Source organism: Zophobas morio, unplaced genomic scaffold (assembly GCF_036711695.1).
Source record: "Zophobas morio isolate AGI-343-1 ecotype UQ-CSIRO unplaced genomic scaffold, CSIRO_AGI_Zmor_V1 ptg000017l, whole genome shotgun sequence".
Taxonomy (NCBI): Eukaryota; Metazoa; Arthropoda; class Insecta; order Coleoptera; family Tenebrionidae; genus Zophobas; species Zophobas morio.
Genome location: NW_026972122.1, coordinates 13,319,324 through 13,338,299, shown reverse-complemented (window position 1 = coordinate 13,338,299; position 18,976 = coordinate 13,319,324). Strand labels below are relative to the sequence as shown.

The following is an 18,976-nucleotide window of genomic DNA, read 5'->3' as shown; positions in this document are numbered from 1 at the left end:
ATTCTTTTAAGTTCGCTGTCAAAATGTCTGAAATCAGTCAATTTTTGTGCTTCCTTCTCAATTTCTTCAAAACCAGATTTCCTGAATTTTTGAAGAAACTTGCGTAAGGACTGGTCTACAGTAGTGTTCAAAGAAATTGATGATGATTGTAAATATTTTGAAGTTGTATTAAATCTTTCTAACAAAATGTTCCATGAAACAGTATGAAGGGCAGTTTCCCAATTATCAAGTTGAAATGCTATTGCATTAGCTTCAACACGTGTTAAAGCTTTCGTTTCAGTGTCAGAACCAATGTTTCTAAGAACAGCAATAATTTCTTTGTAACCATGTTTTACAGCTGCAACAGCATCTGCCCTAGCAGACCATCGAGTGCCAGACAGACGCTTAACAGTTAATCGCTTTTTATTTTTAGCGAAAGTATCGTGGAGCACCTTTTGGTTGATGAAGACAGAAAGTTGTACAATTTTTGCAACAGGTCAAAATAACTTGCCGAATCCCTACAACAGTCAACAGTTTCATTGAAAACCAAGTTTAAAGAAGGGCTCGCGCATGGAGTATACAAAGCTTCTTCCGCATGCTGTTTAATCCTAGCTTGTAACAACCAGACATGTTTGATGCATTGTCGTAGCTTTGATCACGGCAATATTTAATATCGATATCCATCTCTTTTAATGCTTCCAATACAATTTCTTCGAGGTTTTTGCTAGAGTGATCATCTAATGAAATGATACCTATAAATCTTTCAATGGTCTGACCATCAACTTTTACAATGCGCAAAATGAGAGCAAGCTGATCCTCATACGAAAAGTCAGGAGTAGAATCAACAATTAGCGCAAAATATTTTAATTCTTTTACCTCCTGTAAAATATATGATTTAACTTGCTTTCCCATCAGTTGTATAAATTCTTCGGCAATCGATGGGGATAAGTAACTTGCAGTACCTTTTCCAGCATGTCCGTATTGTTTCAAATGATTTGCCAAAAATGGATCAAATTCGCTGAGATACTCCAAACAATTGTAATAATTTCCACAATCTGAAGAATGACCTCGAAAGGCCAAGCCGTTAGTTGCAAGAAATCTTACCGTTACCACAATTCGTTTCAAAATATCTCTCCAATATTGTTTTTCTGCATTCATTTGACTGGAAAGTTTTTCGTCAATACGGCCCTCTGTTTTAGAACGAAACAAAGCGCAACACATAGCATTTTTGTGGCTAGAAGATTCTCAAGTTCCAATAATCTTGCGTTTATGTTTTTCCAGTCTTTAATTCAATAGAGAAATGGCTGTTTTTGTTTTGGCGAATAATAATTTGCAAATATATCAATAAACTGACCCTGTAGTTCCACTATAAGTTAACCATTCCTGCTTTACCGTTTCACCATCGCCATCACACCTAGTGCCCTAGTCTGCCTATGCGGTAAAGCGACCCTGGCAACAGTTGTTTATAGGCTGGCTGAAATTGCCGGGCCGTCGGATTATTATTAGCACCACTTTTATGTCTAACCACACTAAAAAATGTCTCGAGATGGTCTTGCGAAATTTTATACGTCAAAATGTAGCGTAGTAAAGGTGGTTCTGCTTCTATGTATTCTTTGTACATAGCAATTAAACTTTCTATACAAATTAAAAATCCTACAAATCCATTCTTTCTGTTTGTCGCAATCAACAATTCTTCTTTTAATTTTAAATTAATAATATAATTTCGGCAAAATTGCAGATAATTATTTATTTGATAGTAGTTACTGCGATGGAGTGGTTTTTAATACATAGTTTTAGCAGCTTAATTTCTCGTATTGAAAATGTCAAAATAGTATATTAAAGAACGAGTTTCATAAGGCAAATATTGAGGCACGAATCCAAGTTTATAGAACGAGCGGCGAAGCCGCGAGTTATATAAAGGATGAGTGCCTCAATGGCCTTCTGAACGAGTTATTTATACTATTTTTTCTATCGCACACGTTTTTTCCCAAAATTTAATTGAAATTTGCATTTTTTTTAATCTGGGGACTTTTGTCGTGGTTGGTGATGGGTTGGTCTGACACTAACCACGAAATATTTGAGGTTCGAATTTTCACAACAACAACTGTAATTCGAACCAATTCGAGTTTTTGTAATTTAAAATTGGTTAAAATGTCTTGCGAAGAAGTTACGCGTCCGTAAACATGGGAAATTTTAAGTTTACATTTGCCACTGACATTCACCTGACATTTCTCGTCGTGGCTACCAATCTTACCGATCTAAATTACACCAGATCTATTAAAGAACGCCTTTCCTCTATTAACGAACTGCTGTGACGTCATTTGCGTGCGTTAATAGCTCTATTAGAAAACCAAAAAACGTGGGCGGTAGAAAAAGATTATTTATAATCTTACAAAACTCTGCTGTGCTCTTGCATTTTTAAAATATTCAATTTTTAAATCTTCACTTAAATAAATAAGCGCATCTGCTACGCTATTGCTGAAAGTTTGAGCAGCAATCTTAACTTTCATTTTTTCTTGAGCCCATTGTATGTTTTTTTTACTTTTAGTTCCTGCGTGCAACTCTTCTGTAACTTGGAAATCACCGAGTTTTTCAAAAAATTCCCATAGAATTTCCTCCAGTAACGTTATGGGTAAATCTTGTTGAAAGTTTCTTTGGATCGTCTAAATTAGCACCGAGAATATTAGCCATGGTAATGTTCGTCGGTGCACTATCGAATGTTAAAGAAGTAATGGTTATATCCACTTCACGTAGACAGTGCAGACACTATTGTACAAGATTACTTTTTTCGCTGCTGTTCAGCCCGTCTAAAAAAAAATATCCGACTGGTATCTTCCAGTAATCATTTAGCGCTACAAGCATAAAGACAAGGACTTCTTTGGCTTGTGGCAGAGAATCACAACCAAAATTCACATAAAACAGGAGCCAGTCCATTCAATATACTTCTTGATAGACATTTCGTCCAGTACTAGATTACAAAGGATTTTTTTATTTTGAACTACACATCCATTTACTTTCATGTTTAAAGCATTCAGTGCTTCTTCTGTGAAACCTCGACCTCCCTTAATCGAACTGTCTTTGGATGAGGTAATGAGTTGTAAAATTTGTCTCTTATAAGGGCTAGGTTATAGAAAAGCGAATTATAGCTATTAAGACAACAACAATTTTATAGATAGTTTAAAAATCGAGTCTGTAGTTTAAATTCGAGCGACCGGAGGGAGCGAAAATGTAATTGAACGAGATTTTTTTTATGGCCATAAAACTCGCGTTGTCTTCAAGATTTTTTCTAACGCTAACCGAATATTATCAAGAATACAAATTTCTTTTAATACGAGTATTCCGCCTGAAATTATTAAAAAAGGCCAAGAACTGCGACAAAAATTGTTGCCTGCTAAATTCCAAGGCATTTACGAAAAAACCTACTTCAATTTTCAACAGTAGAAAAGCGAAAAAAGGATTGAAGAAGTCACAGAAGATATTCTCCTGACTTATCTTGATATGCGAAGCATATGAAGAACAAACACCCCACAGTTATCGTACCAAAAAGTTTTAGACTGAAAACGGTAAGTAAGTTTTAATATGTATATTACACTTAGTTGTAGTGAAGATTATCGAACAGAGAATATTCCAGTGACATCCAGAAACTGTCTCATCAATATAGAGGTAGATTTGAGCAACAAAAATTGACAACGTTCTTAGAATCAAACAAATTTTCTATTACACAAAAAAAATATTGATAAGAAATTATTATTGCTTTTTATATTAGATTTTCAACCATTTACTGTTGTAGATGGTTATGGTTTTTTTTTTTTTTAAGTAAATGTTTATTGTCACATCAACCACGAAGGGTTATTAGTGACAGGGCGGTACAATACAAGATAAGTATAATACAATGATCAATCCTTAGATTAACTGCAGAAGGCCCGCTGTTGAGAGGAACTGCAAAAGATTTTCTACAGATGGGAGATCACCCAGAACTTCGGTAAGTAATGGTGGCAGTGACCACCGGATGCGGTTCTGTTGAAGTGTTGTACAGTGGAGTAGAATATGTTCCACTGTTAGTACTGACTTGCACTTCGTACACTGAGGGGTTATTTAAACAACTTGTCAGTGCATTAAACCCAGCTTATCAATTTCCCAGTAGAAACTTAATTCCTAAGACATGTATTCCTTCTCTCTATGAAGAGTGATTGGTAAAGTTTCTGATATTTTAAAACAAGGCCCTAAATTTTGTATTAGCACAGACTGCTGGACCAGTTTAAATAGCAGTTATATTGAAGTGACCGTACATTTTATAAATTCAAATTTTAAATCAACTTCAGTTTTACTGTAAAACAGAGCAGGCGTCACACACATCTGCAAATTTAGGTAGTGAATTAAAACGAAAATGGCAAATTAGAGACACAATTCTAATTGCAGATTCAGATAATGCTTATAACATTGAAAACGCAATTGTTAATAGTTTAAAATTAAAACATTTCGGTTGCTAAGCTCACAGGCTTAATTTAATTTTGAAGGCAGATATAACAGCTTCTCGAAGTCGCACTTCTTATTGGAAAAATTAGAAAAATTGCAGCAGCCTGTCTACCGCAAAAATTAAATAACTATCAAATTAGTGGTGACAACGTTCCTTTAAAATTACTTCAAGACGTTGTAACACGTTGGAATTCAACATTTTATATACTGAAACAATTTTAAGAACTGGAAGAGGCATTAAAAGCCACAATGGCTTTAATAAATACAGAATGGCCGGTTTTAACAAATGTTGACTGGGGTTTATGGGTGGACAATGTAATGTGTTACAACATTTTGAAACAGCCACGCAGAGTATGAGTGGGGAAAATTACTGTATAGGTTATCAAATGATAACAACAACAACTCTTTCAAAAGAATTTTTTTTAGATGGAACCAAAAACGTAATTTTGAACATATTGGAAGGGTTAGATGATCGACTGGGGAATATAGAAAAAATACTACATATTCAGTGGCCACTTTTTTAGACCCACGGTTTAAACATGTTGCTTTTTCTATAAGAAGAATTTGCGGAAAAACCAAAGAGAGTATAATTTCGATTGCGACAGACAAGTGTGCAATTTCAGCACAAAATGTAAACATAGTTTGAAGAATCCTTAATTCTATCTAAGAAGTAGGTCTAGACAGAAGCCGCCTGCAGTCGGTAAGAAGCTCCTCCTCCTGTTAAAAAATGCAAAAAACGCGTGCAATTCAATAAAGAGTCGGATACTTTGGAGTCTTCAGTACTATTTACAAAAAAAAAAACATTGCACGTGGCTTGTTACAGTTTATTTTTACTATTCAAGCCGAATGCCGTGCCATCACCGTTTTCGCGCTTACCAATATCAGCGTGCCTAAACTTGCCTTTTCCACAACCTAGCCGTTAGCACTAAACATCCAGATAAAATGGTTCCTGTTCCATCGAGAAAACACCCCAACAGAAAAAAGCCTGAACTTATAGTAGATTTTAATAAATGCAAAGCTTTCATTGATCTGTTAGATCAACAGAAAGCCTATAATACGTCCTTACGGATTGGTATAAAATGGTACAGGAAACTAGCTGTAGAGTTAGCTGGGGACAACTTTTGTCAACGCACACGTTCTGTATACTGAAATTACAAAAGAGAGGATATCAATCACAAAATTTAGGGAAACTTTTGTGCAGACTTTACTTGCTAAATTTGGGAGACCAAGCTCTACGCAAGGTGTGTCCCAAATTCACGAATTAGAAAACACCGCAAAAAGAAACAGATGCGTCGTTTGCTACTAAAATATAGTCGCCGAATTAGGAAGACAGGTTGCTGCAAATAAGACACCTCGCTCACCATCGGTCTGCACAACCTGCCAGAAACATTTTTGTGTCAATAGATGCCGATAGTAGCAATCGCAATTGTCGTTTTTACACTTTCACGTTCATCGAAAGTTTGGAATCATGGCTTACTGTTCTGTGGTGCGTTGTAGTAACAACCAAAAAATGTTCCGGGATTTAACACTTTTATGCCCGTTTGCACCAACGTTACTTAAAATTTAAGCAGCTCTTAAGCGCAGAAATGCGTTGCACCAACATTTAACAAATGCTTACAACGCCCTAAGAAGTCCTTAATATAAGTAGCAGTTCATCGGCGACTTAAATTTGTTTAGCAATTCTTAAAAACCGAACAGAACCGAATGTGGCCGAGATCGGGTGGTTGTCATGGAAACGATCATAACAAAATTGAAATACACGCTTTTAAAAACAATCTGCAACATCCGGTAGCTACCTGGACCCCAAAGTAAAATCCGAAATGTTTGTCTGGGAATCCGAAATTTCGGTACCATTCTCGCCATTGTGGCTGAATAGTGATAACGTGTTTTTTAATATTCGTTTAGTTTTGTTTTTTGAGAGCTGTGAGTAATAATAGTGTTGAATAAAAGTTACGGTAAGGTAAAATATTACCCAGTTAATAAGAAATATAATACAGCAATCAATTATTAATTATGTTTTAGATGAATACTAACAACAAAAGAACACGCGGCGCGAATTTTACGGCAGATGAGAGGGCGCTTGTTTTATCTTTAATTATTGATCGGCGTCACGTTTTGGAAAATAAAAAGACGGATGCCGTAACAAATAGAGAAAAACAGCAGTGTTGGCAAGAACTCACTGACGAATTTAATGCCCAATGTCCAGCAGGGGTGCTAAGGTCGATGATATCACTTCAAAAGTGGTACAACAACAAAAAAAAAAGAGACAAGGAAAACTGTGGCGGAAAATCGAATGGTTTTTCGAAAAACAGGAGGCGGTCCTTCGGAAACGCAGGATGGTGGCCCAGAATTAGAGTTAACTTTAGCGGCAATGGATTCCACGACGGTGTATGGATTACCAACAAATTTTGGAGGAGACACCATTGGAGAATCGGAAGTATGATTAACAATTTTTTGTTTTACATGCTTGTTTAAAATGTGTTTATAATTGTAGCTTTTGCCAGATGATGAGGAAGATGAAGATGAATATGAATTCAGCGAGGAGGTAAACCCAGAAGATGTTAGTTCTAAATTTTAGTGTTTATTTCGATAATTTTTCTTTAAATATTTTAGTTTGCGAAACCACCAACTTCAAGGGCAATACCATCTTTTATCTCAAAATCAGTACCACTACCAGTAACATCAAGAAGAATGAAATCGTTAGATGCCGGCCAAGTTGTATGTACCTTGTATACACGCATTTTATTTTTACTTTCTTTATTTTTTTAGACTATATCAACTGATGCAGGCAATTTTGCGTCAACGCCAATCAAACGAAAATTGGATTCTTGTCCGGTTCAAAATCCGGTAAGTTATTCTCTATGCTGCTTTATGATTCCTACTCAAAATTTAATTACAGAATGTTCTCGAAAAACTCGACTGGGGCGATTATAAAACTGGCCATTTAAAAACACCCAGATCTCAACAACTGCATACAATTTCTTCGAGGAGGAGGCCTACACTACAGGCATTGCATTCTAGCCACATATCGAAAATGTATGATGAGTTGGCCAAGAAAAAATTGCAGTTAGCGGACGTGCAACTAGAAGAAATGAAAATTCAACTCGAAGAACGGAAAAAGGAGACGGAACGGAGGAAAACAGAATTTGCCCTAAAGAAAGAAGCTATGGAACTGGACATAGCAATAAAAAAAGAACAGTTAAAAAAACTAAAATTTACTAATATAGATTTATGATAATAAAATATTTAATGTTGCCTATTAAAAAAGTTTGTTATGTAACTCCTCCTAAACTCGTGTCCTGCTCCCCTTCTCTCCCGACCATTAATTGCTGCCGGAACTTCTGGAATGTTGCCAGCTTCAATCAACTGTTGTAATTCATGTTGGTTGATTTCTGCTGGCAATGGAGGGTCTTCTTCACCCCTTTCCCGGGCAATATTATGTAAGACTGCACAAGCAATTATTACTGCTAGCACAGTATCTTGTTTCAATCTACATCCGTAGGCTAGAATGGGAAATCTTCTTTTCCACACCCCAAATCTTCTTTCTATAACATTGCGAGTTCGAATGTGTGCTTCGTTATAGAGTTGCTCCCCTTGTGTTTGTGGATTTAACATTGGAGTTAAAAAATAGCGACGAACAGGGTAACCACTGTCTCCTATATACCAAAACAAAGCAATGAAATTACACAATTATCTATATAACGACTAAAGCTTACCTAAAATGATACAATTTGGGTAGATTCTCTGTTCAAAATCTCTTCTTATGTTAGAATTATTAAATATTGTTGCGTCATGGGTAGACCCAGGCCATCGAGCAACAACATTTATAAATTTCATTTCAGCATTGCACATAGCTTGCACATTTATGGAAAAATAGTCTTTTCTGTTGCGGAAGACTTCTGCATGTTCAACACCTTAAACATACCCAACAACCATATAAGTGGTAGCTCCTAACATAGATACTTCTATATGAATATTATACCTGGAGATTCAATTTTTATGTGAGTGCCATCAATAGCACCTATCACCCTTGGAAATCGCGAGATTTCAAAAAATTTATTTTGAGTTCGTCGGAGTTCCATCCGAGTCCGTGGCATTTTAATTATCTGTGGATACAACCTTGCAATCGCTTCAGACACTTTCTTAACAATACGGGACACAGTAGACAAATGCATTCCCATATAATCTGCCACGCTGCTAAGATGCCCTCCTGTGGAAAATAGACGTAATGTCGTCAACAATTGGTTGATTGGTGCCACGGCTGCATTTCTATAAATATACAAATTATGTTTACGTTCGATTTGGTTTAATTTTATTATTAGTTATGTCTGTACCTGTCGTTTGGAAATTCCAAATGATGTTCTATTTGGGCTAACAAATATAATACTGTTTCTTTGGTTAACCGAAACCTTTGAAAAAACTGAAGATCCGGCAGATCATGAAAATGATCGGCTCTTAAATAAATTTGTCGCGGTATTTCCACTTCGATTAATTCAAGAACTTCGAGGTCGTCCTCAAACGCATCAAAATCCATTTTTGTAATAAAATAAAGAACAACACTACAGACTACACGTGAATTAGTTAGGTTATTGCGATAAATTAGGTTAAACAAATGTCAGTTTTGTGTCTGTTACCAACAGAATTTGTTATTTCAAATAAAGTCACTAGCTAAGCATTGCTTTGTTATGTCAGCGTTAAGATGCGTTGGTGCAACACCCAAGTACTTTAAGAACTGCTTAAAGTTAAAAACTTCTTAGCTAAGGAATGCTTAAATCGAATGTTCGTGCAAACGGCCCTTACAGATTCCCAAAGGATCCTGTTATTTCCGAAAAATGGAGAGAATTTTGTAGTAGACAATCAATAAACACAAAAAACGGTAAAACAACATTTCTGTTTGCATAAAAAATGTATAACGTTATGGATTAATGTGCACTAAATGTTCACCTTATTTTTTTATAGCTCGGATATGTTCTTTTCATTTTGAGGACAAAATACCTTCACAAGCCAATGCAAAAGCTAGTATTTGGCTATAGTCCGAAAAATAGAAGGAAATTATTATCAACAGCAATTCCAACAATAAAAACACCCATTTCTCCGAATAAAAGGGGTTTTTCTGCTGGTGGTTATCAAATAATAACATCAGAAACAACAAAATTTACACCTGGTCAAATACGTCGTATAAAAACTAATAGACGCGTCTGCTGGTCGCCAGATGATATAACGTAAGCAATTTCTTTACGCAGTATAAATCCAAGGGTGTATAGGTATTTAAGAAATACATTTAAAGGCCCGGTTGTATAAAGCCTTTGTCAACTTTAACAACTTGTTAAACCAATGTTAAATTCGTTTGCTAATGTTAAGTGTTGTATAAAGCAGTTGACAATCAGTTAACAGAGTGTTAACGAACAATATGTCAAACTCAAACCTGTGTTAACTCAGGATTTGGGTTGTATAAAGCTATCGTCAAAGTTAACATCATGTCAAACCTTAGTTAACTTTCTGTCAGCTAATTAGTCATCCGTCATCAATTAAGTTGCGATTTTGTGTTTGCTGGAAGTTTTAAGGGCAAGGTTTCTGATAGTTTTTGAGGTAAATGTAAAAACACGTTTTATTTAAATCACACACTCAGATTACGCTAACCATACTTTATTCAACTACTTCACAAATACACCCTAATCACTAATACACTTAATTCACTCTCCTATCTATCTCTACGCACTCTACGTACTACCCTCGGTGGTTCCTACCCGCGAACTCCCCTAAAATCCCCTTGCTCACCCTTAGCGTCACCCCCACCCTGTTGGCTTACCCAGATTCTCCCTCAATTATGGGTTGCCTACCTACAGGTCAACGACATAACAGGTCTAACCCTTACATCGCGTATTATGGGTTGCCTGCCTACGGGTCACTACAAATCTAACCCTTACATTCGACCATCCTGACCTTGAATCGTCCTCGATACAATTCTCAAGGAGAAACAAAACAAATAACAAAAAAAAAACATTAAAGAAAATATTAAGCACAAACACTCATATCTGCCTACAATCCATCCACAAAAACAAAAAAAATATATATCTAACTCCACAACCACAAACTACTTCGCACTCTAAAAAAAAATCAACTAATTTAAATTTAGTCTAACTACACACAATTATCTATAAATATTGAGTTCCACAACCCCAATCTACAAATTTGTTACGCCCTAACCTTACAAAAAAATAAATGAACCAGCGGTACACTAACCCTACTACATACGAAAGTCAACCAACTATAATAATAATTGACTTCTACAACCACCACCTAGCCACCTACACGTCTTTTACACTAAAAACCTAGAATTCAATTAATTGTAAATACTTCCTGAAAGAGAAAATCAGTTCACAGGTCGGTGATAAAGTCTTGAAATTTGTTGGGGGTTCTTCTATTCCTCTGTGGCCTTGCTTGCTCAGTTGGACCACTCTGTTCTATTATTGTTTCGCTTTCGTCACTTAACTCACTAGGGTACTCTGCTTTTTCAAACACTCCCGCACTTTCACTCCCTTCACCTCCTTCTTCGTTTTCCTCCTCCTCTTCCTCGTCCTCTGTTTCCTCGTGATTATAATACCCCTTTAGTTGGGATACGTGGGCCGTGGTCACCTGCTTGCGCTCACTTGGTTGTATTAGCTTTTCGATGCGGTACGTGTCCGCTGGTAGCGTTTCCACAATTACATACGGCCCTTTATATTTGTCTTGTCGTTTGGTACTCTGCCCGGTGTGTTGAGGAGCACTCCGAATAGCCACAATTTCCCCCACATCATACACTACTCCTGCATACCGCCTTTTATCGAATTGGTACTTATAGCGCTGCTGACCATCTTGGATGTTGGCACGAATTTCTTCGTGTGATTCCTGCGGTGCTTGCCACTCTGACGCCCCAAGTGCCTTTACGACTAAGGCGTTTTGCAACGTTGGTTGATACCCATACAGGACACGGAACGGGCTTTTTCTTGTTGTCTTGTTCACCGCTGCATTCAAATTGAACTGGACCTTGGGCAAGCATTTGTCCCAGCTCCGCTCATTTTGCATCTCTGCCTTAATGACCGGTAGAATGGTGCGATTTACTCTTTCCACCATGCCATTACCCTGGGGATGCCTCGGTGAATTGTATATAACCCTCACTCCTCTTTCACTGCAGAACCCTTTAAACTTGCGCGACGTAAAACAGGTTCCCCGGTCGCACACCACCACTTCACATACCCCAAATTGCTGAAACAAGGCCTGTAATTTTGACACCACTGACCTCGATGTCGTCGCTTTCAGAGCAAACAGTACCACAAATCTCGAGAACACATCAATGACCACCATGACATGCTCACAGCCGCTTGAAGTTTTGACAAACGGACCTAAATTATCCACGTGGACTCTTTCAAACGGCCTCTTAGGTGCTGAGATGGGGTGTAGCATTCCTGGTCGTTTTCCTCCGGGTGTTTTGTTCAACAGACATTCCAAGCAGCTGGCGATGTGTCGACGTACATAAGGCGCATTCACCATACTTTTCCTCATGGAATCCGGGATAACTGACAGCAGGCCAGTGCCCCCCTCCACTTCCAGCTGGACCACCAATCGATTCTGTACTAACTTGTAATTTTTAACCGCGTCTGCCTCTTCTTTTGTGCGGTCAGCTTGGCCTTTCTGCAAAATGTGGATGAGGCGACGAAGTCTGCTATCGCTGCGCTGAATCGCTACAAGGGCATCAGTTTCTGCGATGTTTAACACCCTCATGCGACTCTCAATGATGGTATCTTCGATTTCTTCTTCAACACAGTTTTCTTGTCGCTCCGGAGCCCGGCTTAACGCGTCCACATGTGCCATCTTCTCCCCCTTCCTGTGGATTAGTTCGTACTCATATTCTTGCAATACTGTAAACCATCTTGCCACCTGCGGATTGATGTTTTTCTTGGCATTCAAATACACAATTGCCTGACAGTCTGTCACTACTCTAAACGTAATACCGATTAAATACCCCCTTAACCTTTCCACACTATTGCCAAAAGTTCTAACCGCGACGAGTGGTACTTGCTCTCCGCTTCACTTGTCTTTTTAGAAACACAATACACAAGTCGCAGTCTTCCCGATTCGTCCTTTTGTAATAACAGTCCAGCTATTCCCACAGCACTCGCGTCCGTATGTAACTCGGTCGGCGCGGTAGGGTCGAATAGTTTCAAAATCGGGGCGTTCGTCAAACACTGCTTCAACTTCACGAAAGCACTCACACACGAATTGTCAAAAAGAAACGGCGTATTTTCTTTTGTTAAGTCCGTTAGCGGTTTCGCGATCACCGCAAAGTTTTTTACGAACCGTCTGAAAAAACTCGCCAACCCCACAAATCTTCTCACTTCGTGAACGTTGGACGGCCGCGGGAAGTCTTCGATAGCTTTGATTTTCCTTTTTCTCGGTCTCATTCCTCCCTCCCCCACTGTGAACCCCAGATATTCTATTTCCCCCTTTCCGAACTCGCACTTGCCCAGATTTAATGTCAGTTTGCCCTCCCGAAAACACATAAAAATTAACTTCAGCCTTCGCAGTAGTTCTTCTTCTAAGACCGCAGGAACAATGACATCATCTAGGTAGCAGCAGCATATTTGGTTTCGCAGGGGCCCTAACACCAGATTCATTAATCGGACGAATTCATAGGGCGCATTAGTTAGCCCAAACACCATCCTTGTGAATTCGCCAGTGGGGTCCGGGGTTATAATAGTATATTAAAGAACGAGTTTCATAAGGCAAATATTGAGGCACGAATCCAGGTTTATAGAACGAGCGGCGAAGCCGCGAGTTATATAAAGGATGAGTGCCTCAATGGCCTTATGAACGAGTTATTTATACTATTTTTTCTACCGCACACGTTTTTTCCCAAAATTTAATTGAAATTTGCATTTTTTTTAATCTGGGGACTTTTGTCGTGGTTGGTGATGGGTTGGTCTGACACTAACCACGAAATATTTGAGGTTCGAATTTTCACAACAACAACTGTAATTCGAATCAATTCGAGTTTTTGTAATTTAAAATTGGTTAAAATGTCTTGCGAAGAAGTTACGCGTCCGGAAACATGGGAAATTTTAAGTTGAGATTTGCCACTGACATTCACCTGACATTTCTCGTCATTGCTACCAATCTTACCGATCTAAATTACACCAGATCTATTAAAGAACGCTTTTCCGCTATTAACGAACTGCTGTGACGTCATTTGCGTGCGTTAATAGCTCTATTAGAAAACCAAAAAACGTGGGCGGTAGAAAAATGCCGTTTTAGGTCTCAATTCTCTCGATAGGGGAACTTGCATATATCCATTCGCGAGATCCAGAACACTTTCCCGCCACTCAAGTACTGGAACTGTTCATCCAGTTCAGGTACGGGGAAATTCACTTTCACGGTCTGTTTGTTCAGCCTTCGGTAATCCACCACCAACCTTGGCTCTCCGTTCTTTTTTCGCACTAGTAGCACTGGTGATGCGTATGGGCTTTGTGTTTCCGTGACTATGCCGCACGCTTTCATTTCGGTCACCAACTCGGCAATCGTCGCCCGATCTTTAGAAGAGACCCTGTAAGGTGCACACCTGACAGGTACACTATTATCCACTATCGTCATCTCAGTCAGATCGGTGCAGCTCAATTCATGCATGTTTAACGCGAAACAGTCTCGGAACTCGTTCAGTAGCCCCAGTAATTTTCGTTGCGTAGTTTCCGCCATGCCTTCGCCCATTTTTACCATGAAGGCAGTAATTCGAGTGCACGGGACGAACGCATTAACATCACCCACTACTTCGTCCACGTTTATGGCCTCACCTGACTGTTTTTCGAATTCCTCGGAGGTCAGGTTGTAAACTCTCAACAGGTAGTTGTTTGCTCTCTTCTTCACTGGTACCATCTTCGACTCGTGAGGCGCCACTGTTACTCCCTTGGCCAATTCGTAAGTTTCCAGTCCTGGTTCTCGCACCAAGGCTTCTACGTCGATGTTCTTGAAGGGTGCTTCACAGGAGTATCCAAACGCGATCCAATCACCCTTTCTCATGTACGCGATTTCTTTTCTCTCAGTAAACGGTCGCCCCACTAATATATCATAGTCCTGTGAATCGTTCGGCACCACTAGTAACTCGATGTCATTGACCGTAACTTCATCCACAACTAGACGCACTTTTACTTTACCCTCAACCGTCAGAGCTGGCGTCGTAACACTGCCAAACGCGTATAGATTTTGTCGGAACTTCACAGGTTTTAATCCGCACTTCTCGGTCACACTTCGTTTAACTGTACACACCGCACTCCCGGTATCCACCAATCCCGTCACAAAGTCTCTATCGTTGATTAGAAAGGTTCGGGCCACTGTATCTCGACTTGTCAGGCTTTTTTCAACCCTGTGAACCCGCTTTTTCGGCTCGGTGGCTCTTGTTTGCTCAGGTCTACTCTCACAGGTTTCAGGGTGCCTCTTACTCTGACATGCTGCCGCAATGTGGCCATACTCCCGGCATCTAAAGCAGAGAGGCCGGCCCGCGTTATCACGTCCCGGCAACCATCTCTTCTCCGTTTTGATGGGGGACAACATCGTTGATGGGGTAGAAGGTTTTGGTGGTACGAATCTGTCTGGCCCGTCTTTCCGCCACTAACCTCTCATACACAATGATGTCTCCAAAGAGGTCATCCGCATCTGTGTGGGTCTTTGACATCAACATTGTCGCCAATTCTTTTGAAAGCAGGCCCACCGCTAGCTGCTCCTTTGTCTCCGTAAATGACAATTTCAGGGCTGAACACAACCTGACCTTGTCGTGAAAATAAAGATTTGTGCTCTCTTGTGCACTCTGTACCCGACTTGACATCGCTTTCCACAACTGGGTTTGGCTATGCTCCCTTACAAATGTCCTCCTGAAGGCCCCTTCAAACTCCTCCCAACTCCGTATCCTTTCTCGTTTCGACTCGTACCATAGACGAGCGGGGCCAACCAGCTGTGTTCGCGCAGTTTCGAACGTGAATTCCGACGGCCAATGGTGCAGCCTCGCCGTTGCACTTATTTTCTCCAGCCAAGGACCACTACGACTCAAGTCTTCCCCGTCGAATTTTTCCACTGACTTAGAAAAATCCGGCATGACCTGGTAGTTCAACAGCCCACCACTACTACCTCTGGTGCTGCCCAGCTCTCCAGCAGCTGTGTTGCGCTCGACTAGATCCATCAACTTCCGGTTCTGCTCAAGGATATACTGCATTAATCCTGTCGACTGGATATCTGAAGAGTTTTGCGGTACTGGCTGATCGTTTATGTACCTACTCGTTCGCGGCGGATTTTCCCAAGGAGTGTCAACAAGGCCCCCATAACCTAAAACGCCAAAGCTGCCATTCCTGTCGCGTCCATTCCCAAGCTGGCTCCCTATTGGCTCCGGCTCAGTCACACCTGCGCCGTAAGAAGCCTGGGACACTTTGCTGGAACAAGTTGGTGATGTTGGAGGTAACGGGTTGGGACGCATGCGCCGAAGTTGTTGTCGGTACAGCGGTACTCATGACGTTGATGCATGTTGGCGTCCTCTCGGTGGCCATTTTGGAAGCCGCGGCGTTCTCTGGGATTCTTCCCTTTGGGCCGCTCTCGCCCAATTCTTGGTCTTCACTCACAATGCTCGTGGGTGTAAGACCTCTTCTCTCACCGCTCTGGTTGCCTTCCCACCGCTGTCCGGCCACAAATTGCTCGAACTTCTCGTTCAAAACATTGTTGAGCATGACTTCACTTTTCCTGTTCAACGCACACACAAACAAGAAATATCCCACTTCTGATATGTAAAAACACGTTTTACTTAAATCACACACTCAGATTACGCTAACCATACTTTATTCAACTACTTCACAAATACACCCTAATCACTAATACACTTAATTCACTCTCCTATCTCTACGCACTCTACGCACTACCCTCGGTGATTCCTACCCGCGAACTCCCCTAAAATCCCCTTGCTCACCCTTAGCGTCACCCCCACCCTGTTGGCTTACCCAGATTCTCCCTCAATTATGGGTTGCCTACCTACAGGTCAACGACATAACAGGTCTAACCCTTACATCGCGTATTATGGGTTGCCTGCCTACGGGTCAATGACACGTACTACAAATCTAACCCTTACATAAAATAAACGTAATTCAGTAGTTATATGTTGTACTTAGCATAATTGTTCATGCAAATCTATAGAAGATGTCAGCATCTAGTTTGTCTTCATTGAGTGAAGAAAACGATGAAGAAGGGAGACTGCAAGCAGCAAGAATACACTGTCCAAGACGCTTTTTCGTTCGTAAGGATCCTTTTGAACTATATGATGATATGGATTTCAAGGAAAGGTATATCAACAACAAAAACACATTCAACGAGTTGCTCAATCTGATTGGTCATCACCTGGAACCTACAACAAAAAGAAATCACTCTATTTCTGCAACTCCTTGTTACCTTACGATTTCTGGTAAGTGCAGCATTTCAACAAGTGCTCGGGGACAATATTGGCATTCATAATAAATCTTCAACCAGTAGAATCATTACCAGAGTATGTAATGTTATAGCAGCCTTAAAACCTCGTTACATTAAGATGCCAGTAACTGACCAAGAAAGACGTTCAGTTAAGTCTGGATTTCACAACATTCGTGAGTTTCCGAAAGTAATAGGTGCGCTCGATTGCACTCACGTCAAAATACTCTCTCCAGGAGGTGAGCAAGCCGAATGATTTCGGAACCGCAAATCTCAATGTTCAGGGAGTCTGTGATTCAGAATTAAAAATCATAAACATTATTGCTCGTTGGCCTGGTTCCGTTCACGACAGCACCATTTTCAGTGACTTACCCCTCCGTGCTGATTTAGCTTCTGGCGTATACGGAACAGACTTTGTATTACGTGATAATGGTTACCCATGTCGCAGTTATTTACTGACATCACTGCTGAATCCAAGAAACCGTATGGAGAGAGTATACAAGGCCAGTAGAAATTTTATTGAGAGGTGTTTTGGAGTGCTGAAATGACGTTTTCCTTGTTTGTCTAGAGGATTAAATATGCAACTTCAATCAACTCTCCACATTATTGTCGCTTATGCAGTGCTACATAACACATAAATTCTAGAAAGGGACGCATTTTTTGAAGGTGAAGATCAAGATGTTTATGAAGATCCAGAATTGCACATTTTTAATAACGAAAACACAGCAGATCGAGTGGCCCTAATTAATTCAGTTTTTGCAGAACTTTGTTTAATGTATGTTAAAATTCTGTTAAAGAAAAGCCACTATGAATGAAAAACGATTTTTATTTTGCATTTAAATTTTCCAACTCTTTACGTTTAATTTTTAAATCTAAGACATGCAGCTGCCGTTTGTAAGCTATATAATATACATTTTTTTTAAATATAATTCCTTGTACGGCGCGATGTTGATCTCCAGGATCCAAATCAGGAGTCAGTTGAAGTTGAGTACCAGAACACCCAGGAATATCTATAGGTACAGCAATAATAAATGTGTTGATAAAGGTATTACACACTTTGGAGACTAAAATAGTTCGCAGCATCATCGAAAAAATTTGGTAAAGGTTCCACTTGGTCTTCTATTATCGCTAAAATTTGAGCGCCTGTTTCATCTAACTTCAGCTTATAATTGCCTCCACCGGTTCTATTAAGTTCGCGCCTGTCCTCACCAACCACCTTTGCCTTTAAATATTGTTCTTTTGCTGTTAACAATACGTAAATTCGTATTATGGTTTTTTCATAATAATTTAGTTTTTACGTGTTCCTCCGCGACATCTTTTCGTGTTTTCCGTTTTAAATTAGCGTAGAGCAATTTCAAATGCTTTACGGTTCTGCTCACTTCATGCATTAAATTCATGTGTTATAGTTTCCCACTCTCTGTTTTTTTTTTCTCATTGATAACACATGGCGTGCCTTTATTTTCAATAATACTTTTATACCTTAATCAGGGAAAGAGGAGTGGATATAGCAGCCATGTAAAACCGAACGAGGTTATACTTACCTTTCAACTATATCCAAAAATGTAATTTTTTCCTTAGCGGAACGTGATCCGATGTTAACTCGTTGTTAAAGGTTTATCAGTTAACTAGCGTGCGCAAATTGTTTATAAAACGGTGTCACAAATAATCAGATGTTAACAAGCTGTTAAAGTAGACAGAGTGTTAGCTGACATGCAACTTGACATGCTTTCATACAACTGGGCCATAAGTTTTCACGCCTCAGAACTCTGAGAAGATGGGCCAGTACTTTCAACATGGATCCAGGGTTCTTAAAAAGTGTGGTCCTCCTTATGCACAAGCAGGCTATTTTACTCATTTTAAATATTTAGTGTCCGAGTTTTGTGCCGTCACAAGAGTGCCCCTTGGGTCCTGGCCCATGAGGGCCGATTCGGGGAATGAGAAGGACAAATGAGATACAGTCTCGGTCCGTAGGTTATCTATTATAACATTGTAACACAGTTTGATGAGCTAACAGTTTATCCTAGTGTTACATATTTACAGCAAAGTAAGGGGT

At 39.6% G+C, this 18,976-nt stretch overlaps 2 protein-coding genes and 1 long non-coding RNA gene across 4 annotated transcripts in view; 2 read left to right on the top strand and 1 right to left on the bottom strand.

The window, feature by feature from the left end:
- LOC135130501 (uncharacterized) overlaps positions 1-18,976 on the top strand; it is a 117,020-nt gene that overhangs the window by 81,515 nt on the left and 16,529 nt on the right. The window contains exon 2 of one of the 2 annotated variants that reach the window (XR_010280796.1): positions 3,418-3,542. The exons of the other annotated variant lie outside the window; for it this stretch is intronic. This is a non-coding gene — a long non-coding RNA (uncharacterized LOC135130501). The remainder of the gene's footprint in view (positions 1-3,417; positions 3,543-18,976) is intronic. 2 annotated transcript variants of the gene reach the window in all.
- On the top strand, positions 6,624-7,706 carry LOC135130375 (uncharacterized). The gene is made up of 5 exons (XM_064057746.1): positions 6,624-6,892; positions 6,950-7,015; positions 7,069-7,173; positions 7,225-7,302; positions 7,355-7,706. The coding sequence occupies exons 1-5, from the start codon at positions 6,749-6,751 to the stop codon at positions 7,688-7,690; spliced, it is 729 nt and encodes a 242-aa protein (XP_063913816.1). The 5' UTR covers positions 6,624-6,748; the 3' UTR covers positions 7,691-7,706.
- On the bottom strand, positions 7,655-9,032 carry LOC135130374 (putative nuclease HARBI1). Its single transcript, XM_064057745.1, has 4 exons — positions 8,790-9,032; positions 8,438-8,724; positions 8,172-8,369; positions 7,655-8,111 (listed from the first exon to the last, which is right to left on the bottom strand). Exons 1-4 carry the CDS (start codon positions 8,987-8,989, stop codon positions 7,702-7,704), a joined length of 1,095 nt encoding a protein of 364 aa, XP_063913815.1. The 5' UTR covers positions 8,990-9,032; the 3' UTR covers positions 7,655-7,701.

Excerpts from the sequence above, each read along its gene's own strand:
- LOC135130375 (XM_064057746.1), top strand. The coding sequence starts at position 6,749 with ATGGTTTTTCGAAAAACAGGAGGCGGTCCTTCGGAAACGCAGGATGGT. Across the intron at positions 7,016-7,068 it reads AGGAGGTAAACCCAGAAGAT|TTTGCGAAACCACCAACTTC; the intron begins GTTAGTTCTAAA and ends TAAATATTTTAG. Across the intron at positions 7,303-7,354 it reads CTTGTCCGGTTCAAAATCCG|AATGTTCTCGAAAAACTCGA; the intron begins GTAAGTTATTCT and ends ATTTAATTACAG.
- LOC135130374 (XM_064057745.1), bottom strand. The coding sequence starts at position 8,989 with ATGGATTTTGATGCGTTTGAGGACGACCTCGAAGTTCTTGAATTAATC. Across the intron at positions 8,370-8,437 it reads CATAAAAATTGAATCTCCAG|GTGTTGAACATGCAGAAGTC; the intron begins GTATAATATTCA and ends GGTATGTTTAAG. Across the intron at positions 8,112-8,171 it reads CCCAAATTGTATCATTTTAG|GAGACAGTGGTTACCCTGTT; the intron begins GTAAGCTTTAGT and ends TTTGGTATATAG.